The sequence below is a fragment of the Anopheles stephensi genome, chromosome 3 (genome assembly GCF_013141755.1).
Source record: "Anopheles stephensi strain Indian chromosome 3, UCI_ANSTEP_V1.0, whole genome shotgun sequence".
In the NCBI taxonomy this organism is placed as follows: Eukaryota; Metazoa; Arthropoda; class Insecta; order Diptera; family Culicidae; genus Anopheles; species Anopheles stephensi.
In genome coordinates, this window is record NC_050203.1 from 56,833,996 (window position 1) to 56,852,379 (window position 18,384).

General features: G+C 45.8%; 1 protein-coding gene across 15 annotated transcripts in view; it reads right to left on the reverse strand.

Moving 5' to 3' along the window:
- Positions 1–18,384, reverse strand: part of LOC118509831 (sodium bicarbonate cotransporter 3) — a 35,820-nt gene that overhangs the window by 9,774 nt on the left and 7,662 nt on the right. For 2 of the 15 annotated variants that reach the window (XM_036051014.1, XM_036051012.1), the window contains exons 1-5: positions 13,180–14,921; positions 5,657–5,751; positions 4,789–4,932; positions 4,490–4,552; positions 2,199–2,687 (exon numbers count right to left, since the gene is read on the reverse strand). In XM_036051014.1, the coding sequence (XP_035906907.1) occupies positions 2,199–2,687; positions 4,490–4,552; positions 4,789–4,932; positions 5,657–5,751; positions 13,180–13,217 (829 nt within the window). In that variant the 5' untranslated portion in view covers positions 13,218–14,921. Of the gene's footprint in view, positions 1–450; positions 604–1,700; positions 1,890–2,198; positions 2,688–4,489; positions 4,553–4,788; positions 4,933–5,656; positions 5,752–6,090; positions 6,201–8,338; positions 8,953–13,179; positions 14,929–18,384 lie in introns of those variants that run through there. The other 13 variants (XM_036051013.1, XM_036051009.1, XM_036051007.1 and 10 more) reach the window with 12 other exon arrangements.

Here is an 18,384-nt window from a genome sequence, read left to right on the forward strand (position 1 = left end):
CTAAAGTAACGCAATGATGGCAGACGATCGATAGTTTGAAGCAGTGTCAGAACAGCTGTCGCGCTAATGGTGTTTGCCACAGTTTTACACTTAATAAATTATCTGTGAAAATACACACATAGAGAAACACAGAGAGAAAGACAAGGGGAGAGAGTGACAATCAAAACTAAGGTTAAGTATTGGTGAATCCTTCAGCCGGGAAGGATGATGGGCTGTGAATGTGAAACACCGATGTAGAGATAATTGGAGAGTGTGTCGAGAGAGTGAAGAAAACGAAAAAAAAAACAAGTAAAACATAGCAATAGAAAAATGCTTTCCAGAACAACGGGGATACAGGATGCAACGAAGAAAAATGGGGGAAAGAGAGAGCGAGAAAAAATGAAACAAGAGACGTGGATAGAAAAAGTAGATGGAGAAACACACAGGAATAGAAAGCTATTTTTGAAAAACCTCTTCCAGCGGTCGTTGAAGCGGCGGAACTTGAAGCACCGGCATGGAACCAGGTGGTAACTCCAACGGTGGATCCTGCTGGACCACTGGCACCGGCACCACTACCACCTGCACCACCACCACCGCAGTGGGAAGCCGTTGGCGAAATGTCGTCTACAGCGTGGAACGCGTGGCATTGGAAAGCGAAGGGTGAAAAGGGATGGCAATATTTATTTACTATGACCTCCCAGTATAAGGGTTTCGCACACGAACGTTCGCAATATTTACGGAAATAAGACACGCTGAGTCTTGCGTTCACGCAAAGGCAGAAGAGAAAAATAGCTTTAGAAGGAACGAGACGCGAACAAAAAGGGTAGATGACAGCATAGAGAACCATGGAAAATATGACCATCCAAAACCGACGGCTTCGGCAAGTCCAGTAGACATCCGTGGCACAGTATCAGGTGTCGGGGGAACGTTTCCACTCTCCACCCACTAATCATCTCCCATCGGCTCACGTAAAGAGTGTGATGAGAAGGTCTCGAGACTTTCCGTGGTGCTCATTAAAATGGTGTCAAATTCATCACGCAACATTTAAAAAAAATACACACACTCAAAAACGCGCTTTACAATACTGCCATTACATGGTCAATGAGGTTCGTGGGTCTGCAACGGTTAAAGCGTGTCTTGAACTCGGTACACGTGTGTTACCCTTGGTCGATGGAGACGCACGGTGTTTTGTAGACACGTGGTGTTAACCTTATTAGTTAATTGTGTGAAACAGGGCTTGCACGACATCGGGTTGCAGAACAGGGGTGTTGACTAATTATTGTACGTCTGATAAGCAAATAAATAACATACTGCCGTACTGTTGGCGTAAACACTGTTTGATTTTTTTGGGACCACGTGTTAGGGGGGAATATTTTGACTTGCACCTGTAACAACATTCTAGCGGTAGATTGTAGCACGCTGCTCATACGGCTACATTGTTTTTAAGGAGCATTTACAGGCACAATTAATGTCGGACGATACCTTTATGTACATATACACAAGCACACAACTGTACAACGGTTTAGCAGTAATTAGTTAGGATCTCTCGACAAACCACGAACATGGACTGGAATTTCATCGAGGAACGCTTCTAGCCACCACCATTACTACCACCATCACCAGGCTTTAACCAACGGGGAGCAGGGAAACAAAACAGAACGATGCCCTTGTCTTACTCCAAACGGACGGACGGACACGGGCGGTCAAATAGATTTCGGTACCTGTTGGCAGTGCTAGATAGTGACCCCGCTGGTCTTTGCTGCCGTACAGCAGGGCGGTTTGGGGTGATGCCGACGCCAGGGCGGATTCGGCGGCCTCTTCGTGCATGCCCGACGGTGCCGACGAGACGACGTGCATTGGGAATGAGTTGGCCGAGGAGAAGCTTTTGCTGGTGGATGAGCGTGGCATATCTAGAAAAAGGGGTGGTTCGATCGTAGTGATTGTGTGAAGTGACGTTTGACGATGCTTGTGAGCTGATCGGTGACAGTGTGATCCATTTCCCCGGGGGGTGCACTACGCATTCCACGGTGCATTCTCTCACGCTATCAAACTTGGCGTTCCCATTGGAATTATTAGCCCCGACAGCAATAAAGGAAGCAGACACACACACACACACATACAGAGACACCGGCAGGAAATCATATCCGGAGAAGGGATGTTTGTGTCTTTGCATCACCAAGAACCTGTAAAACCTTCCCCACAAGCACAACCATACTTACTCTTCGAAGACGAATGATTCTTGCCAATGTCGGCTAGGGAGCGGATCAGCGGCAGACGGCTCTTCTTGCTGCCGAACTCGTGCTGATGCTTGTGGCGCTTTAGCAGCGCATCGATCACCTTATCCCGAGCCTCCACCGGCAGCGTGCCCGAGTTGACCATGTTCTCGCACACGAGCTCGGCGATCTGCTCCAGACTGACCGCCTCCATGTCCAGCATGACGGTCCCATTCAGCAGCAGGCTGCGCAGCTCGAACAGCGAGTGCAGCGAGAGCGTTGCGACGTGCGGCTTGGACCACCGGTTACCGCCCTCCTCCACGTCCTCCTCGAACTTTACCCAGCGCGCCGTTTCCTTCCAGGCCATCTCGTCGCCCTCCTTGACCAGCTCCTCCATCTCGGAGAACAGTGGGTGTGACTCATGCTGGCCCCCGTCCCCTTCACCGCCGACCTCACCGCCAAGGATGAACTGTACTCTTTGTGCAGGTGGCGTAACTGTTTCGTGCGTTGGGTGGGAAAAGACAATAAATAACAAATCAATTTGACTGTACGGCCGGCGTTAGGGAGTAACGTGATAGCAAAGCATGCGGATATCGAGCTTAGGCAAACAAAACTTTGTAACACAAAAAGAGAGTTCAAAACAAGGAAAAAAGCACAAAACATTGGAAGTCAGTCTAGACATGGTGTGTATCATATTTATCGCGTTATCACAGTGCGGCATTTTGGATGGAAGTGAATCTGCCACGATAGCGCATGATGAATAGAACAGCTGGTCTGTTGGCTAACTGCGTGCCGGCGTAATAAGTGTCAAGAAGGCTAAATAAATTATGCTCTGCTGGGGGCCTCACTGTTGGGGGGCGGAATGCCTTCGTGGGAGTCAGTCGGACCTGGGTGGGCCTGGGGTAGGCTTGACTGTAGGCCAAATGATGGACGGCGTAATCTTTTCAATTAGTTTGCGTTGTGATATGATTGAGTGTGTATAGCCTGCGATGTGATGACTGCAAACAAGCTTATTATATGAGTGTACAACTCATATAAGGTACAGTGGACATGAGTAAAAGCTGTGCGTGGAGGAGAATGTGTGTTTTATCGGAAAGGTTAAAAGGGTTCACTCTATAGTTCTATATCACTCAGGGGCTGTGTAGTTGATATTTATAACAGGTTATTTCGAAATTGAAGGATACCTTAAATTGTCTAAGATTCTTTAAATTCTTTTTTTCTATCTTTACTCTGCACCAATTTATTTTTGTTATTTCTTTTACAGCGAAAGTTATGGCAAGTGTGCCATGGGCGCAAAAGAGTCATCTAGGATTTTTAGGGGTGTCAAATTCAATAAGGATATAGTATATGGAGTTGCTAGGGCCTATGAATAGATATAGTGTATCGAATTTCATGTGTATGATTATTTTTTTCTTTTTTTATGTTTCTTTATGCTATGTAATCCTATCGTACTTATTCTTTGACCCCACAACCTCGAAAGGGTTCGGTCTGTTAATTATGGCTTTGTGTTACCTGGTTGTACCCGTAGCTGGATAGTTAGTCCTGCCTACGGGGATTACCAGACCTGCCATGTAAAGATCGGCGCTAATATCGCCTTGGCCACTGGACCGCTTCAAGTAGATTGGGTCCCAAAAAAGCCGTCTAGCGGCTAGAATGGAGACGGCAGTACTGTTCGTAACCAAAAAAGAGCACTTAGGTTAACATGAATCGCTCAGGAACCTGAATTTTGACCGATAATATTCGCCAAATACACCAAATACTCTATTTTTGCCAGTTTTGATTGTTAAGATATTATTTTAACTGTGCATTTAACTGGGTTCAAGACGAGAGATTGATAAATCACATTGAGCTTTAACATATGCTGGTGAAAGAGCTAATTATTTGTTTGATTTTATTTAAGTTGCCCTTTTTTATCTTGCCCCGTAGGAGTGACTCCTTTCAGAGAGTGACATTTATGAACATTTTAAAAGCGTCGATAAAATATATATTTTTGATTTTTTTATGGGACTCATAAATAAGTTAGAAATCAATTGATAAACGTGAGATATTTGGCCTTATTTCCGCTATTAATACCAATCAGTATTTTATTCGTGTTTGGCAAATTGCATAAAAACAGGCGCAGACAGATGTATGGGACTTTTGTTTCAATTTCACAATTAATCCCTGATTGTTATGGTATAAAGTAGCATGCTTTTGGTATTGGAAAAATGTATTTTAAATCGCTCGGATGAACAAGCATGCAAAAGCAAGACTAAAGAGAAAAATTAAAAAAAACCATCTACAAAGACATATCTTACAAGATTCGCCATCATCAACAATGCTGATTCTTCGTTGTGTGACGATATGAGGTTTCGCATTGACTAAAAAAGTCAGTGATAGATAGTCGAAGGAAAGAGTATAGATTACAGGTTAAAGGATGCCAATGCTTTACACATTGGAAGACGATAAAACATTTAAAGTAGTTTTGGAAGATTTTACAAAACATAAAAAATAGTTTAATTTTAGCTCACTACACACATCGACTCCCCAATTACGTATAATGGTAACCAATTTTTAATAATTAAAAAAAAACTGGACTGTAATAACGGTTTCTTACCAGGCCGATCCGATTCCGATCCTGCGCTGCCCTTGTCGCCATTTTCCCGGCTCGCCTGGTGGTGCTTGTGCCGGCGGCGCTGCGAATGGCGACGGGATGAGCCCGGAATGTGGACGCCAACGAATACGGTGTGCGCTCGGTGACCTGTAAACGGTAAGCAATCAACGAAGCGTTAATCTAAAGCGACCCTCGATTCCTGCAGCCTGCTGTACCGACCGGATGTCGATCAATTAACAAAGCTTCAGGCATTATTTGCATAAGTGCACTCGAACGGTGTGTCTGTACACGCTCGTTTCAGCCACCAAGGATAGTGGCATGGTGCTGCAAAAATTCCAGATTGCATTAGACGAGTGTCTGACGCTTGCAAACCCACAGTACCTAGCACGTGCACTCGCACATCAACGACTTGTTGACAGTGCTTGTTCCTTCCCTCCACTATCATAATGTCGTTGTCACAACGCATCACAAGCTTTCGATGAATTTCATATTAACAATTAGGAGAGCGATAGGAACGCGGGAACTTGCAACAGCTGTTCGAGGGTTCCAGCAGTTGTTTGGCTACCGTTTTGCCGAGCCCATCGTAGGCACGGGGGGGGCTGCTAGAAAAACACTCACGCACGCTTTAATGTGCAAACAAAGTGCATTGAACGTATCGATCAAACAAACCCCCATCGCAAGCGTTATGATTGCAACGGGAAAACAATAAATTAATGCATGTTTTTCATTACTGCTACCTGATGGAATTTCCCGGTACAGGAATCCATCCAGCAGCACAATGCCTGGTGTGTTGTTGCAGCACACGGTTGATTACTTTTTAATTCTACGAATTTTGTGTGCCCGCCGGTTACACACGTGGTTACACACCCACCTTCAAAGTCCTGATCGGCCGTAAAGGTCCGATTTTTGAGCCTCGGGTCGATGGGAGCTTCCTCGTCCACAACGCCGTGATCCATCATCCAGGGTCTGCGAAAGAAAGAGGAAAGGGAAAATAAAGTATTGCGAATATAAACACTAAATTCGGGAAAATCGAGAGGGACAAAAAGTCGTATATAATAAACCAGCTTGAAGGTGAACAAATCAGTTGATAAACACAGTATTAATCAGCGGAAACATTAAAAAAGTATTAGATCAATTACCCCGCAAGGCAGGCAAACACATCCACCAGACCACTGATGGTGGAGGTCAGTGGAGAGAAAAAAGCCGGTCCACTGAAGTCACGGTTTGTTTGATACTAATTTGGCATCGTTAGCCGACTCATTTAAACTATTATCATACACGAACACTGTGATAAAACTTGCTTACTTTAGCTCACCGATTAGTAGTGGGAGCAGCTGGAGGCAGCCCTGTTTGTTTCTATCGCTCGTCCAACACCCGGCCCGGCGAGTCGAGTACTGTGTGTGCGGATCGTTTTGAAGAACCTATTAGCCAGGGCTTTCGATCATGAATTTTATGTCAAACATGTGGTGGGAGGTTCGCGGTCACCAGTGATCGGTTGGCGTGGACAATCTGATAAGAACTGTTACTTCCGTTCATTGTATTCATAGCGAGCCGACGTTTGACGCAACGATCTTCTTCTGTCCAACGCAGTGGTAACATTCCCTGAAGCTGTTAATGCAAGTTTAAACCGACACCGACATGAATGTCACACACACAGCCTGCATTAGCATCAAGCAAAAGTTGTCTTAAATACACAAGCTGTCATGATGATGCGGAACGGCTTGGACGGAGAAATTCCATTAACTGCATAATTATATACTGGAAGTGACCCAGCAGGAATGATGGCAAGAGTGCTCCGTATCATGTATCCTGCTATTAACACGTTTATTCGTCGTGATGCTGTTCATCAGTCCACTTTTATAATTGTAGTCATTAGTTGGCTAGTCGCAACTAACTGAGGTGAAAGTGTTATAACTCGGGTGGTGAGGAAAAAAACTAGCTTTTAATAACATTTTTTAACCAATCACACGAACGATAGACATCTTAATGGACAGAGGAGCTTCCCGGAAGCACTGTCACACGTGTCGCCATGGATGCGAAGTGCAAGCTACCTTTGGAGATATGCAAAGCAGGCCTTAGATGCCTCAGATTATTATTCTTGTGACACAACCGGACCGATACGATCGTACTGTGGGAAAAACAACAAGCCTCTGGCACAATCATTTTCCATGACTTTCGCTTCCGGATCTGAACGCTGGTGGAGATGTGGCGTATGGGAAAATGCTAATCCACTGATCGGAAGGCTATCATGCGGCTCTGCATATTACTGAGGCTAGTCGAAATTCCTTACCGATTTGCATCACAGCAATAAATCAATGCAAAACGAAGTCGAAATGAGGTGTAACATTGATGTGGTCCCGCTTCAAACCGGAATTTGTCTCCGGTATTAATTATAAAAACTTCTCCCCTAGCTCTCTGATGCATAAGGGCGCGAAATTAATGTCAGCGTCCAGTCCAGATGTAAATGTAGTGCAAAGGGGCCATTGTTTACTCGCCGCACTATTTGCGATGTAACGTTGAGCCACGATTTGCACTGATGTTTATTTAAAATCTGAATGTGCCCAAGCACCCTGGCTGCAATATAAATAATCGTTTGCCGCTTATCACACACCGATACATTTCGCCAAGATAGTGGCCGCATCGCAAAGGATGGGCAATAATTTTCACAATCCTCCGGAGATGGTGAATTACAACCGGGCTGAGCCGGCAACACACGCTCGCCGGCATGTTTGCCGCTGCTCAAGTGCAGTAGTTCCGGATGTCTAGATCGCATGACATTAAGCTCACCGCAGCTCACGGCCCTACTGTTGCAGTGGTCAACAGAGGTATCAGATAAAGGTGCAACCGTGTCAGAACTGGCCACTCGTCAGCTAGACTCGCGGGAGGCTTTGGCCCGCCGTGGATGCAATAAAGTTGTTTTCGAGCAAATGTTTATCCAGGGCAATCCCGGGAAACAGCGGCCAGTGACAGTGTGGCGCGAATGGTTTACACTGGAAGACGTAACGATAATGTTCCTGGCGTTGTAAATCGAGCAAATAAACAGGTGTCGTTCTCCTGCACCTGATGCTACCAGGCAGACGCGTTCGCACTTAATCACGTTCTTTAAACCCGGTTTCCCAGCAATTATTCGCGAAGGTTTCCATCGTTTTAGGTGATAGCAACAAAAAAAAAGAACACAGTTTGCTGCTGAGTACCGATAATATCCCGTCTCGGTTTTCAATTGCACGATTTACAACTGCCAATCAGTGGCGTTCAGATTGGAGCAAAGATTCAATTAAAGCTCCACATGGATTCGCCATAGGCGGGCGTCCACTGTTCGATTGCTGTTTCCGAGAGGAGGAATGCGATCGATTGGAGTACGCTGATAACGAAAGATCGCTACTACTGCTTCGCGGAGGCCATTAACAGGGCCGGCCTCTTTATGTTTGGGTCAGTGTAATCTCACTGCTAATCTCGGTGCGTGATTCGCATACGTCAGACGCGGGATTTCTGTCAGCTACAGCTCGGGAGGACGAGTACGATTGAACGGAGTTCTCTAATCTAATGTTGCTACCTTTCTTTAAGCTCCATGGAATCCATTTTCGTTCTTGGAGAAAGCACAGCCAAAGTTGTCACAAAACACACGAACGCACCGGAAGAGTTCCGGTTTACACTGGACACCGAGCACACCAATCACGGAGGTTGTCTCGCTGCTGTAGCACGCTGCTCACTATCGCGGGTCTAACTGCACTCACGGTACGACCGACACAACCATATGGACCACGAGAACAACCTGCACACTCTCGGGCTCGTTAAGCTTAAGCTGCTGGTGGGTTAGCCGACTGGCGGCTATTGTCACACCATTTTGCTCCAACCCCACAGGCAACGTTCGGAATAACACATCGGCACCAGAAACAAAGGCTGGTCGCGGTGACAGTGGCGGTGATATTATATATCGCTTAAACACCGTTTACATCACTACTGTGACGTCTGCCACGGAATAGCTCACAGTACATAATTCTGCACAACAAGCTCCTATCGGTTGCAAGCCATCGGCGGTACCTCGCGTGGCTGATTTTCCAGTTTTAGGGAAAAGAAATGCTCGAAAGTGTTGCGAACACTGTTTCGTTAACGTAAGCGAGCGTACCGTCCCTGCCGGGGTCTGTCGGAGCACTACCGGAGGCTTCCCCGCGGACAGCAGCGAGTGGGTCCAGAACGCTCACAAAGCGTGAAGTACGGCGTGTGTCATCGGGCTGGCCATTGCGTGCGGCAGTTATCAGCAGCTGCGGCTGAGGAATCGCAATCGCGGCTTATGGTTGTGGAAGAGGAGAAGGAGGAGGTAAGGCTGATAGTGGTGATGAAGGGCTGCCCAACCACGATTAGCTGGTGGTTGAGATTTGATTAGGGAGAAGATGGGCCAGAACGGAACGGTTTAGAAGCTTTCTTCCGCACTTCCGATCGGACAATCGCACGAGACGATGAGCGAACCTGGCAAGACCCTCACGTCAATAGGCAAATATTAGAATAGACCTCCCACCAGTACTCACCAGCGGGATAAATGCACACAAAGCCTCACAAAGCGTGCATAGTGTAGTGTACTTGAGCCACCAGCAAAAACGAACCTTTGTGTGCGATTGTTCTCTTTGGGAACGACCATCAATTGGTTCCAGCGTCGCTAATGATCGATCATTACGCATATTGCACCACGCAGCAGCAGGGTGCTATTTATTCGGTCGGATCGTCCGCGAATCAAAATCACTCGCTCCCCCCCGTGACCCTCCTCCCTTGACAAAACCTTGGGTTGGTGTAATCTTCGAAAATTCCGGATCAAACAAGATTCACCCGGTAAGGAAAGGGCTTCCCCGTTTGGAAGGTGAGGTGGTGGTGTCCACAAAACAGGTTCCATCCAAATAGTTGAAATAATTTCACACAGACCACAGGCGATTTGGCAGACTCAGGGACACTGGTTGGGGCGTTGGAATTTGCGTCAATGGATCGCGAAGAGATCGCAAAGATCACTTTTATGAAGCTAGAGCAAAGCCTGGCACATTGTCGTTGAGGACATCGAAAAAAAGATGGTGGCATTTGTAAAACCAGTTCCCCTGCCCTGTGCGCCATATGTAAGTCAATGCCAATTTCTGACGGTGACGCCGTCGTAACTTCTGTGGTCGTGTACCGTACCCGGGGTGTATGATTTCGCGCTAAAGTTCGACCGACGCTCGAAAGAGCACTACCTGAGACCTCCGTATCGGTAAGTATCAAAAGTACTTCCGGTAGGCCTTGCTCTAGTTCGGCACTGGAGATTGCGTCCGACTGCGTCTGGTCGAAAGTGGGTCACAACAGAAAGAACTACTTTCATATGCACTACCAGGCGAGGAAGGAGGCTTTTGTTTGATGATGGCAGCCAACACGTCGGGTGGCAAAATGTGAATGGCTTCACTTGAACCTGGTACACCCAGCCATCTTGTCGCAGTAAACGCACCGATCAAACGATCGCGGTGCTTGTGCACCAAGACATCTTGTTCCCCCGTCCCGGAAGAACACCAAGACGGAGCGGGACGGGTGTTGATGCGGATTGTTTACACTTCCTTCGATTATCTCGGCTCTCCAACAATGGGCGATCATATGAGCACCACCAAGCGGACGGGAGGGACTGTGATACGGGCGGAGCGGCGGTGCATAATTTGTTGCTGTCAACGGGCGGCATTTGCATCTTCGCCTTTAAATGAAACGCAGACGGAAGTGCAATGAAAGAATGGTGGAAGGCGCAAACATACACACAACACTGAGGGCGCCAGCGTGACTGTATTGATGTTGGGAATGGCAACGCGCCGCACACTTTTTACGATGGCACACTGTTGGCGCATTTTGTATTCTCGTTTTTTGATTTCGCTGTTGCGAGCCGCGGTTCCTGTGTTCTAGGGGATGATGATGTTTTATTGGTTCACTGACCGGCACAGGCTGTGCTGTTGAACTTTTGCGCTGAGGCACGGTCGTACGGGTTTCCGTTGCATGGGTTCCAGATGGTATGCTCCCGGCTGTGACTGAAGACTGAAATACATGTTCAATGTGGTGGCATCGGATTGCAAATTGCTTCAGCATTTTCGAGGAGTGCGGAGCATTGGAACGTTGCCAAGGCAGTGGCGAAGCTTCGCGGAACGTTTCGTCAACAGGTCCGGGAAGTGTGCAACAATTTCCGTTTCACTATGCGAGCTCGGTCCACTATCACGCGAACTGGACTGGAGTAGGCGAAAGAAAAAAAAAACCCCATCAGAAATCAAACGCCCCAACGTACGACTAATACTATTAGAGCGCCTAAGCTTAACCAAGCCGAAAGGGGTCTGACTGGAATGCTAATCATGGCGAAGCTGTTATTGGCGATCAAAGTTGGATGTGTGTGAGTGAGCGCCCTGGTACACATGGGGTGGCCACACTGGACCGCGCACTCGAATATTCCCGGGCACGTTTCGGAAGACTTTGTAGCGATTGATTCATCGGCCAGTTAGGGGCTTCTCAATGGGTGCTTCGGAAGAAAATTGAAATAGCACGCAACGGTCGTCCAGCCGAGATAAGCAGTGACAGCGGCAACAGTAGCACCCCGGGTGGGTAGGCACATTTTTACACGTTATCGTAACACACTATTGGGAAGGAAAAAGTCCCTCTCGGAGCGTTCAAGTACGAGTCGCAACTCCGGGTAGGTCCGATTGATAGGAAAGTTGTACGATTCCAGTGATTGCTGTAGGCTTCAAGTAGCTATTTATAACACCTCAAGCGCTCACCTTTGCTCACTCCCAATTAATACGGTTCCCCGTAAGCCGTACGGTACGTGAAGACGACTAAGTGCTCTTTTATTACCACCCGCTAATCGGTTGGAAGCGAAGGAACGCGTTTCAAGTATGCAGGTGGTAAGGCCTATCCTTACCTCTAGAGGAAAAAAAAACGCTTTCCATGACATCGATCTCTGGAAAGGGAGAATAAAGTTTTACGATACCGGCACCATTTGCACACGCCCGTTCAAGTTGACGAGAGATGCATTTGACATTGATGACGGTATGAAAACTATCGCCCGTTTTATTATACCTCCCACAACGAGTCTGAGGCCCTACACTCGAAGCTCATTAGTCGTACATCTTACGAAGTATAAAATACTACCCGTACCGGCAATGCAAAAACCTACGAGGTTTCGCACACGCAAGACGTCGCTGACTGCTCGAAGACACTTTCCCTCCCCCCTGGTTCCAAGTACAGCTGCAGGGTAAATGCACCCCGAGGTTTTTGCATTTCAGTGCAAAACACAGCGGCCTCCCTATCGCGGAAAGAAAGAGGAGAAAAATGGAAAGGCAAATAAAAACTTTCCGGCCGTGCGCATTGGACAACGAAAACGATCACGGGCTTCACGACCCTGCCCTGTCCTGACCAGGGCCAACACAAACATTGCTCATCGGGTCGGAGTCGGTGAATTTCACTGCGCCAAACGATCGACCATCAGTCGGCTTCCTTTCTCTGGGAAGTAACGCACGCGGATCGCGTGCAGGGGCTTCGTTGAGATGATCGTGGTGCAGAGGGAGAATTGCTTGATCTTGATCTCATTACGACCGTCACCTTAATACGCTTACACCGCGGCGTATGATGGCGGTCCCACACGCATCCAGTGCCTCTCCAAGACTGCACCGCACGCCATCTACAGGCCGACTGGGATTATAAGTACTCTTATCTTTCCGACAGTTTCCGGCCTTGGTAGGCGCATACGAATCGCCCCAGAGTGATCGAAATGAACGGCCGTGTGGAGTGATTTTTGTTGGCACGGAAGAAAATGTTTGCTTTCTTGGCTTGGATTTGTAGTTTGGTTTCGGGGTGAGGGTCGACCACTCTACTTTTGGGGGACAGTGAAGTTAGCGAAGGGTAGCATCGGGTTTGAAGGCCGTAGTGAGCTACTGTGAGCTGATGGAACAAGAGTCGAGCTGACAATTTGGCGCAGTCTGTGAATATGGGGACATTGAATGATATAAGAAGGTGCTCGTTGTTGTGAAATAAAGCCATACAGAAATCGTAACAGCAAAACTCAATTATAGAAAGTATGATTTAATCTTCCAGACCAGGATTGCACTGAAGACACCATTTCTCAATTAAACTTTCCCTAAACCCTTTCCAGAGTAAGGAATAGCTTTTCTTGATCCCTGTACAAATCCTTCTAAGAAATCACACCTCACATACGTAGACCCGCCGACCGGCAAAGCAAGAGATAAAGGCCGTTAAGCGAAGGTATCGAAAAGAGGAAGATATGAAACTAGCCCCCAAAAACGACGAAACGTGTGCGAATCCTTCCCATGCCTTGCCCATTAATATTGATAACATTCGTTCCGCATTAAGAGGAAGGATTTTTCTCGGTAGCTTTTCCCTGGCACAAAAACTTACCGTTGCGAGCGATATCGGCGATTTGTGGTGTCCTTCATGTTTTTAGTTTTTTTAAAACTGTTATTTCCGTACTTAAAATCAGCCACTCGTACACACACACACACACGCAGTCCACTAAGCGCATAGGAGGCGTACAGATTCCGTCCGTACACCGGCAATCTGATCGTTCAATCGAAACGGTGCTTGAACTGCTACCGGTCTTGTGGGACGTGGAATTCGGTATGTTATTACAACGAGTTGGCCACACTTGGAGCTGCTTAAGAGGCCGTACCGGTGTGAGCGCAGCGAAGCATGGCCGTTACATTTGCTCCAGTTATGGGGCCCGACCGACCGAAGCAGGAGTAGCGGCAGCACAAAATCGATGAAACCCCCGGCTTGAAGCAGGGCCGGGAAAGATACGGAAGAGGTCAGTAATTCGTGGCACGAGCTAGCTGTTAGATGCTAGCGATTTGTATCCATGGCTTGATTATAATTGAAGGATGCCCTGCAAGGACACACTGGGGCTGATTTTGGCCTTCCCGGTTTTTTCCCCCTTCCAGCTCACTCAAACACTACCACAATCAGCTTATCACTATCATTACTGTAGGAACTTCCTTCCTTTCTTGCTTCTGTTAGTATGAAGGTCGTTCTGCACTACTAACTTTTATTTCCTTGGAAAAATCCACTTTCGGAGACCACTATCCGGTGCAGCAAACGACGTGAAGATGATGTACCGAAACCGAACGAGTCCCCACTTTCAAGAAGCGTCGCTTATAAAGGTTTTATGAGGATAAAATTTGAAATTCACTTGTGATGTAAATTGACTGCTTTTCTGTTCCACTTTGTATCACGCCAGCCACACTTTCACTCAGCAACTTTGGTTAGCTGAACGTTTTACCCAACTTAGGCCTCACTTCGCGGGTATAAAATTGAAATTAATTCACTTCACCCAAACTCGACCGAACGTTTAAATAAAAAAGGCCCAATCCCCAAAATGGTAGACATCAAAAGACGATGGGATTCTTCGCGGATTCTTTTGCAATCCCACCCGAAACTCTTCTTCGAGACGAGTTTTCCGAGCTCGGGTCCACCCGTAGCTATCCCGAGGGATCTTCTTGCACACACAAAGAAACTTCACCAGACACTCGACCGGGATTTGTGCCGTAGACAACACCTCAAATGTCCTGTTGGACTTTTAATGGACAAAGTTCACCGTCACCGGCACTGCCCGTACGTACGTGCCCACATTGTTCTGGAATTTCGGTAGACCAGATTTTCCAGCACAGGTAAAATGAGGAAAAATCGGGAAAATTAGGTCAAAAACACTACACTCGGCCTCACCACACACACACACGCGCCGGGGAGGATAGTTTTGTCTGGGTAGGTTAAGAATAAATTCCCTGCTTCGTTCTTCGCGTACTGCACTCTACCGACTGATGCTATCCCGACTGGGGGGATTTTCCTATATCGGAGTGGCAAATGGTTGGACAATTTTGTTGGAGCTTGTTTGCTGCCCGGACCGGAGATGGAGATGTGGCGTGTGAAGCACTACGTTCGCTAGCGATGGGTCGCGCAGACGGCCAACGCGCATTCCGAATGTCGCTCACGGTACTGAACGCAAAACGGCCCGTACGAACGAAACGTTACTCTCGACTGCGGTCCCGATGCCATGTGCGTCGATGTGTATCCGATAGCTTGCTCGTTCGGTCGCTGTGTGCGATGTGGTTTCTTTATGCTGCTGCCGTCTGGTTGGAACTCCTCCTCTTACCGTCCCATCCACCCTCGTGCCATCCGGTCGTATCGGACACCCTCCGGAATCGAAACCGTCCACACGCGTTTGTTGTTGCCGGCAGTAGTAGTGCAATCGGTTTCGACAGACAAGGGGTAACCTTTCTCTGACGAGACGATCGAAATCGGCGTCTGCGCCGACGGGCAACAGGAAGGAGGAGACATTGGGTGATTATGGTGGGTTGGTTTGTTGATGTGCCAGCGACATCGGTACACTACGCCGCGCCTGGAACGTGCAGTGCCGGCGCATGGGCTGGCAGGCAGCTGTGATAGTATTGGTAGTGGTGCTACCGCTACAGTGCGATACATGACTTTGATCGAGTTTGACGAATCAAGTTTTATAATTTTATTTCATACGGCGCGTCGCCATATTACTAAGACAAATATTAAAATTTATTTCTGCTTCTAAAACTGTTATAATATTAACTGTTTGCCCTATTTTATATATTTTTGCTAGCGTGTTAAATAATGTATGTCCTTCAAAAGATTTTTTAATTATTAGAAATTCATATTTGTCAATGAATTTTGCATGTTTTAACATACTTCTGACTTAAAATAATTATTGATTTTTCTTCTCATCAAAATCCTTTTGTAGCAATACGGCCAGGCCGTTCTTTATGAATAAAAAAAATCTTTTGTCTTGAACTTGAATAGAGCCCAGAAACAGATTAAACATTGATAGTTCAACTTGAAAACATATCTTTCAATAGCACGTATAAAGAAAGTCGAACTGAATTATGTCAGTTTTCTTCAACTTTCTGCTTTTAAAGTATTATTCACTTGAAATGCTGCTGATATTTCCGATTTATGTGCCAGTGAACTTTAGATTGGTGCGGTCCGGTAACCGAGGCGACAGCGGCGCCGGCCTTCACACGGCAGGGCCGGGGTTCAAATCCCATCCAGACCGCCTACTACTTTACTACGGGTAAAATTAAGTTACAGAAAGCCAGAAATGGCAGGAAATGGTTTTATTAAAGTAAAACAAAACTTATTTTACCTATTTCTACATGGACAAAATGCAATCAATAAAAGGAAGACAAAGTATTTTTAAATCAACCGAATTAAAAAAAAAATTTTCTAAAGTGCTAGAATAGTAATGCTTATAAAAAATTTTAGCATTTTTTTAATAAGTTCGACAGCGAAGAGACGTTTTGCCTTTCCTTGTCACCTTTAAATTCAAATTTTCATAATCCTTAATTTACCTTATTTTTTTAAGTCCTTAAAATTTGAGAGGTTACGTCTGGTAAAGAAAGATGTGTAAAATTTGCTAGTCAGTTTACTTTTAAAATAAACTAGACGAACTCTGACCCACTGGATTTATTATCCAGCAGTGAGTAATTCAAACTGTCAATGAGAAATAATAACGAAAAGTCTATTGTGGCTGTAGATTACGAAGATAAAATAAAATATGAGTTTTGAATGTTAAACTTTTTCAATAATTAATCCTTAAATAATCGATCTGCAAGATAGTTAGAAAACATTTATTCTCCAAAACATGTCTTCTAAATAAATCGCCTAATAATTCAGCACTCACTGTAAAGTGCTCGTGTACGATCCTTTGCATCATTTTATGCTACAGTTACCGTACACCGACAGCAGTAGTTCCGCTGACAGTACTAAACAGCTTTAAAAAGGGGGATATCTTCGGTGGCCACACGTACACCACCACGAATGTACGCACGCACCCATCCACCGTTTGTGACGGATTGTGGGTGCGTTAGATAGCGTTTGTGTGAGTGGCAACGCGTGCAACCCTCCGAATCATATGGCCGAAGCCGAAGAAAGTACAGGGTGATACGGCCGTGGAATTAACAGCTTGATGGAGTTGAAAATAGTTTTCCACCTTTCCAAGATTTCCGGTACGTCCCGTGCAAGCAGATATCTTCGAACGGCGAAATTAGGCGGATGAATGGGTTGATAGTTCAAGGAAAATTGTTTCCCATATACGCGACAATGCTGAACGACGATTCGTTTCAACGGGATTCCGTTGGGGACCTGTGCACGTGTTTTATTGAATGTAAGGGGGTAATTAAAATATCTTGGTGGTGTAATTTCCCTGTCGAGAGGGTTTTATCATAATTAATATCATGATGAAAATTATAGATGAACTTATACATTCAATGGAAACTCGCAGAGTTTTAAATAGAAGTGGAATGCTTTACCATGTTTAAATGTTTTCCATTAACAATTTCACGAATCGTTTGTAGTTGTTGTACTGCGCAGCAGAACAAGCGTAGGAAGGAATTTTCGTATCTTTTCGCCGGCAAAATGGTGCCTCCATTTTAGTTACGCTTCTGCCCTCCCCATTGTGTGGCTTACAACAATGACATTATTGTGGGTTCCCGAGAGACGAACGGGCGGCTTTGCTTGCTTCACGTTTTGCGTTTAATCGAATAATTAAACTCCATCAAAGTGGCGGATGTAAGCGCCAGAGCTAATAAGAAAATCGTACTGTAGGCTGCCAGAGCTAGTAGGAAAATCCGTTCGCCTTCCGAGAGGATTTTCCACGTGAGCTGTTCGGTTTACAGTAAATCGCACCACGGCGCACCAGGTGGAGCAGTGACTGGCACCGAACTGTGCTAGTGGAGGTTGTGTTTGGTGCAATTAATTTTGCTAATGTGCGTGTGTATCTGTGTGAGATTTTTTTTTAAATATTTCCATCATTTTGCTCATAATCGTTTGATATGGGATGCGAATGAAAGCAGTCGGCGGGAGGGAAAGTTTATTATAAACAAAGCACCAACACTCGCCGATGGAAATATCGGGTTTGGATGAGACGGGGAGTCGGATACATTACCACCCCCCACCATGGTGATCAGCATCATTGGCATCATCATGAGAGCAATTTTCGAATACAAAATCATTCTCGAAAAAAAAACCCGTTTGAAGCTGATGAGTGATTTCAATCGATAAACAACATTCGTTCGACGGTGTATGAATTATTGTATGGGAATTTTGCGCAGTGAAATCAATATTTATTACAAAAAGACTAAATAACGTATTTGAAAATTAAATTTAAAAATATTGCAGAGTATTCACTAATAGGAAAACGAATATAATATGTAGAAAAATGCAACCAAAACAGTAAAAAGATATCGATTTGCAAAAGACACACTGAAGTGTACGAAGAATGAAGCCTGTCAAATGCAAATAAAATCAATATGGCCATGCATCATATGGTACAGCTTATGATGGAAAGGTCATCCAAAATGATAGGTTGAAATTTAATGTCTGTTTAAGACTGCTCATCTTCCAGTACAGTCTAGTTCATAAAATAAAGTTACAATTTTCAACGAAGGTCAGCTAATAATAAATTGCTTGCCGGCATGTAGGCATGTCTGTCAAATGTTATTAGACTGAGTTTTACCAAACATTCTTGCCAAAGTAGCGCGAACATCACCGGTTCCTTTTATGTTGTTAGCGTAGAAGAAAACAGCA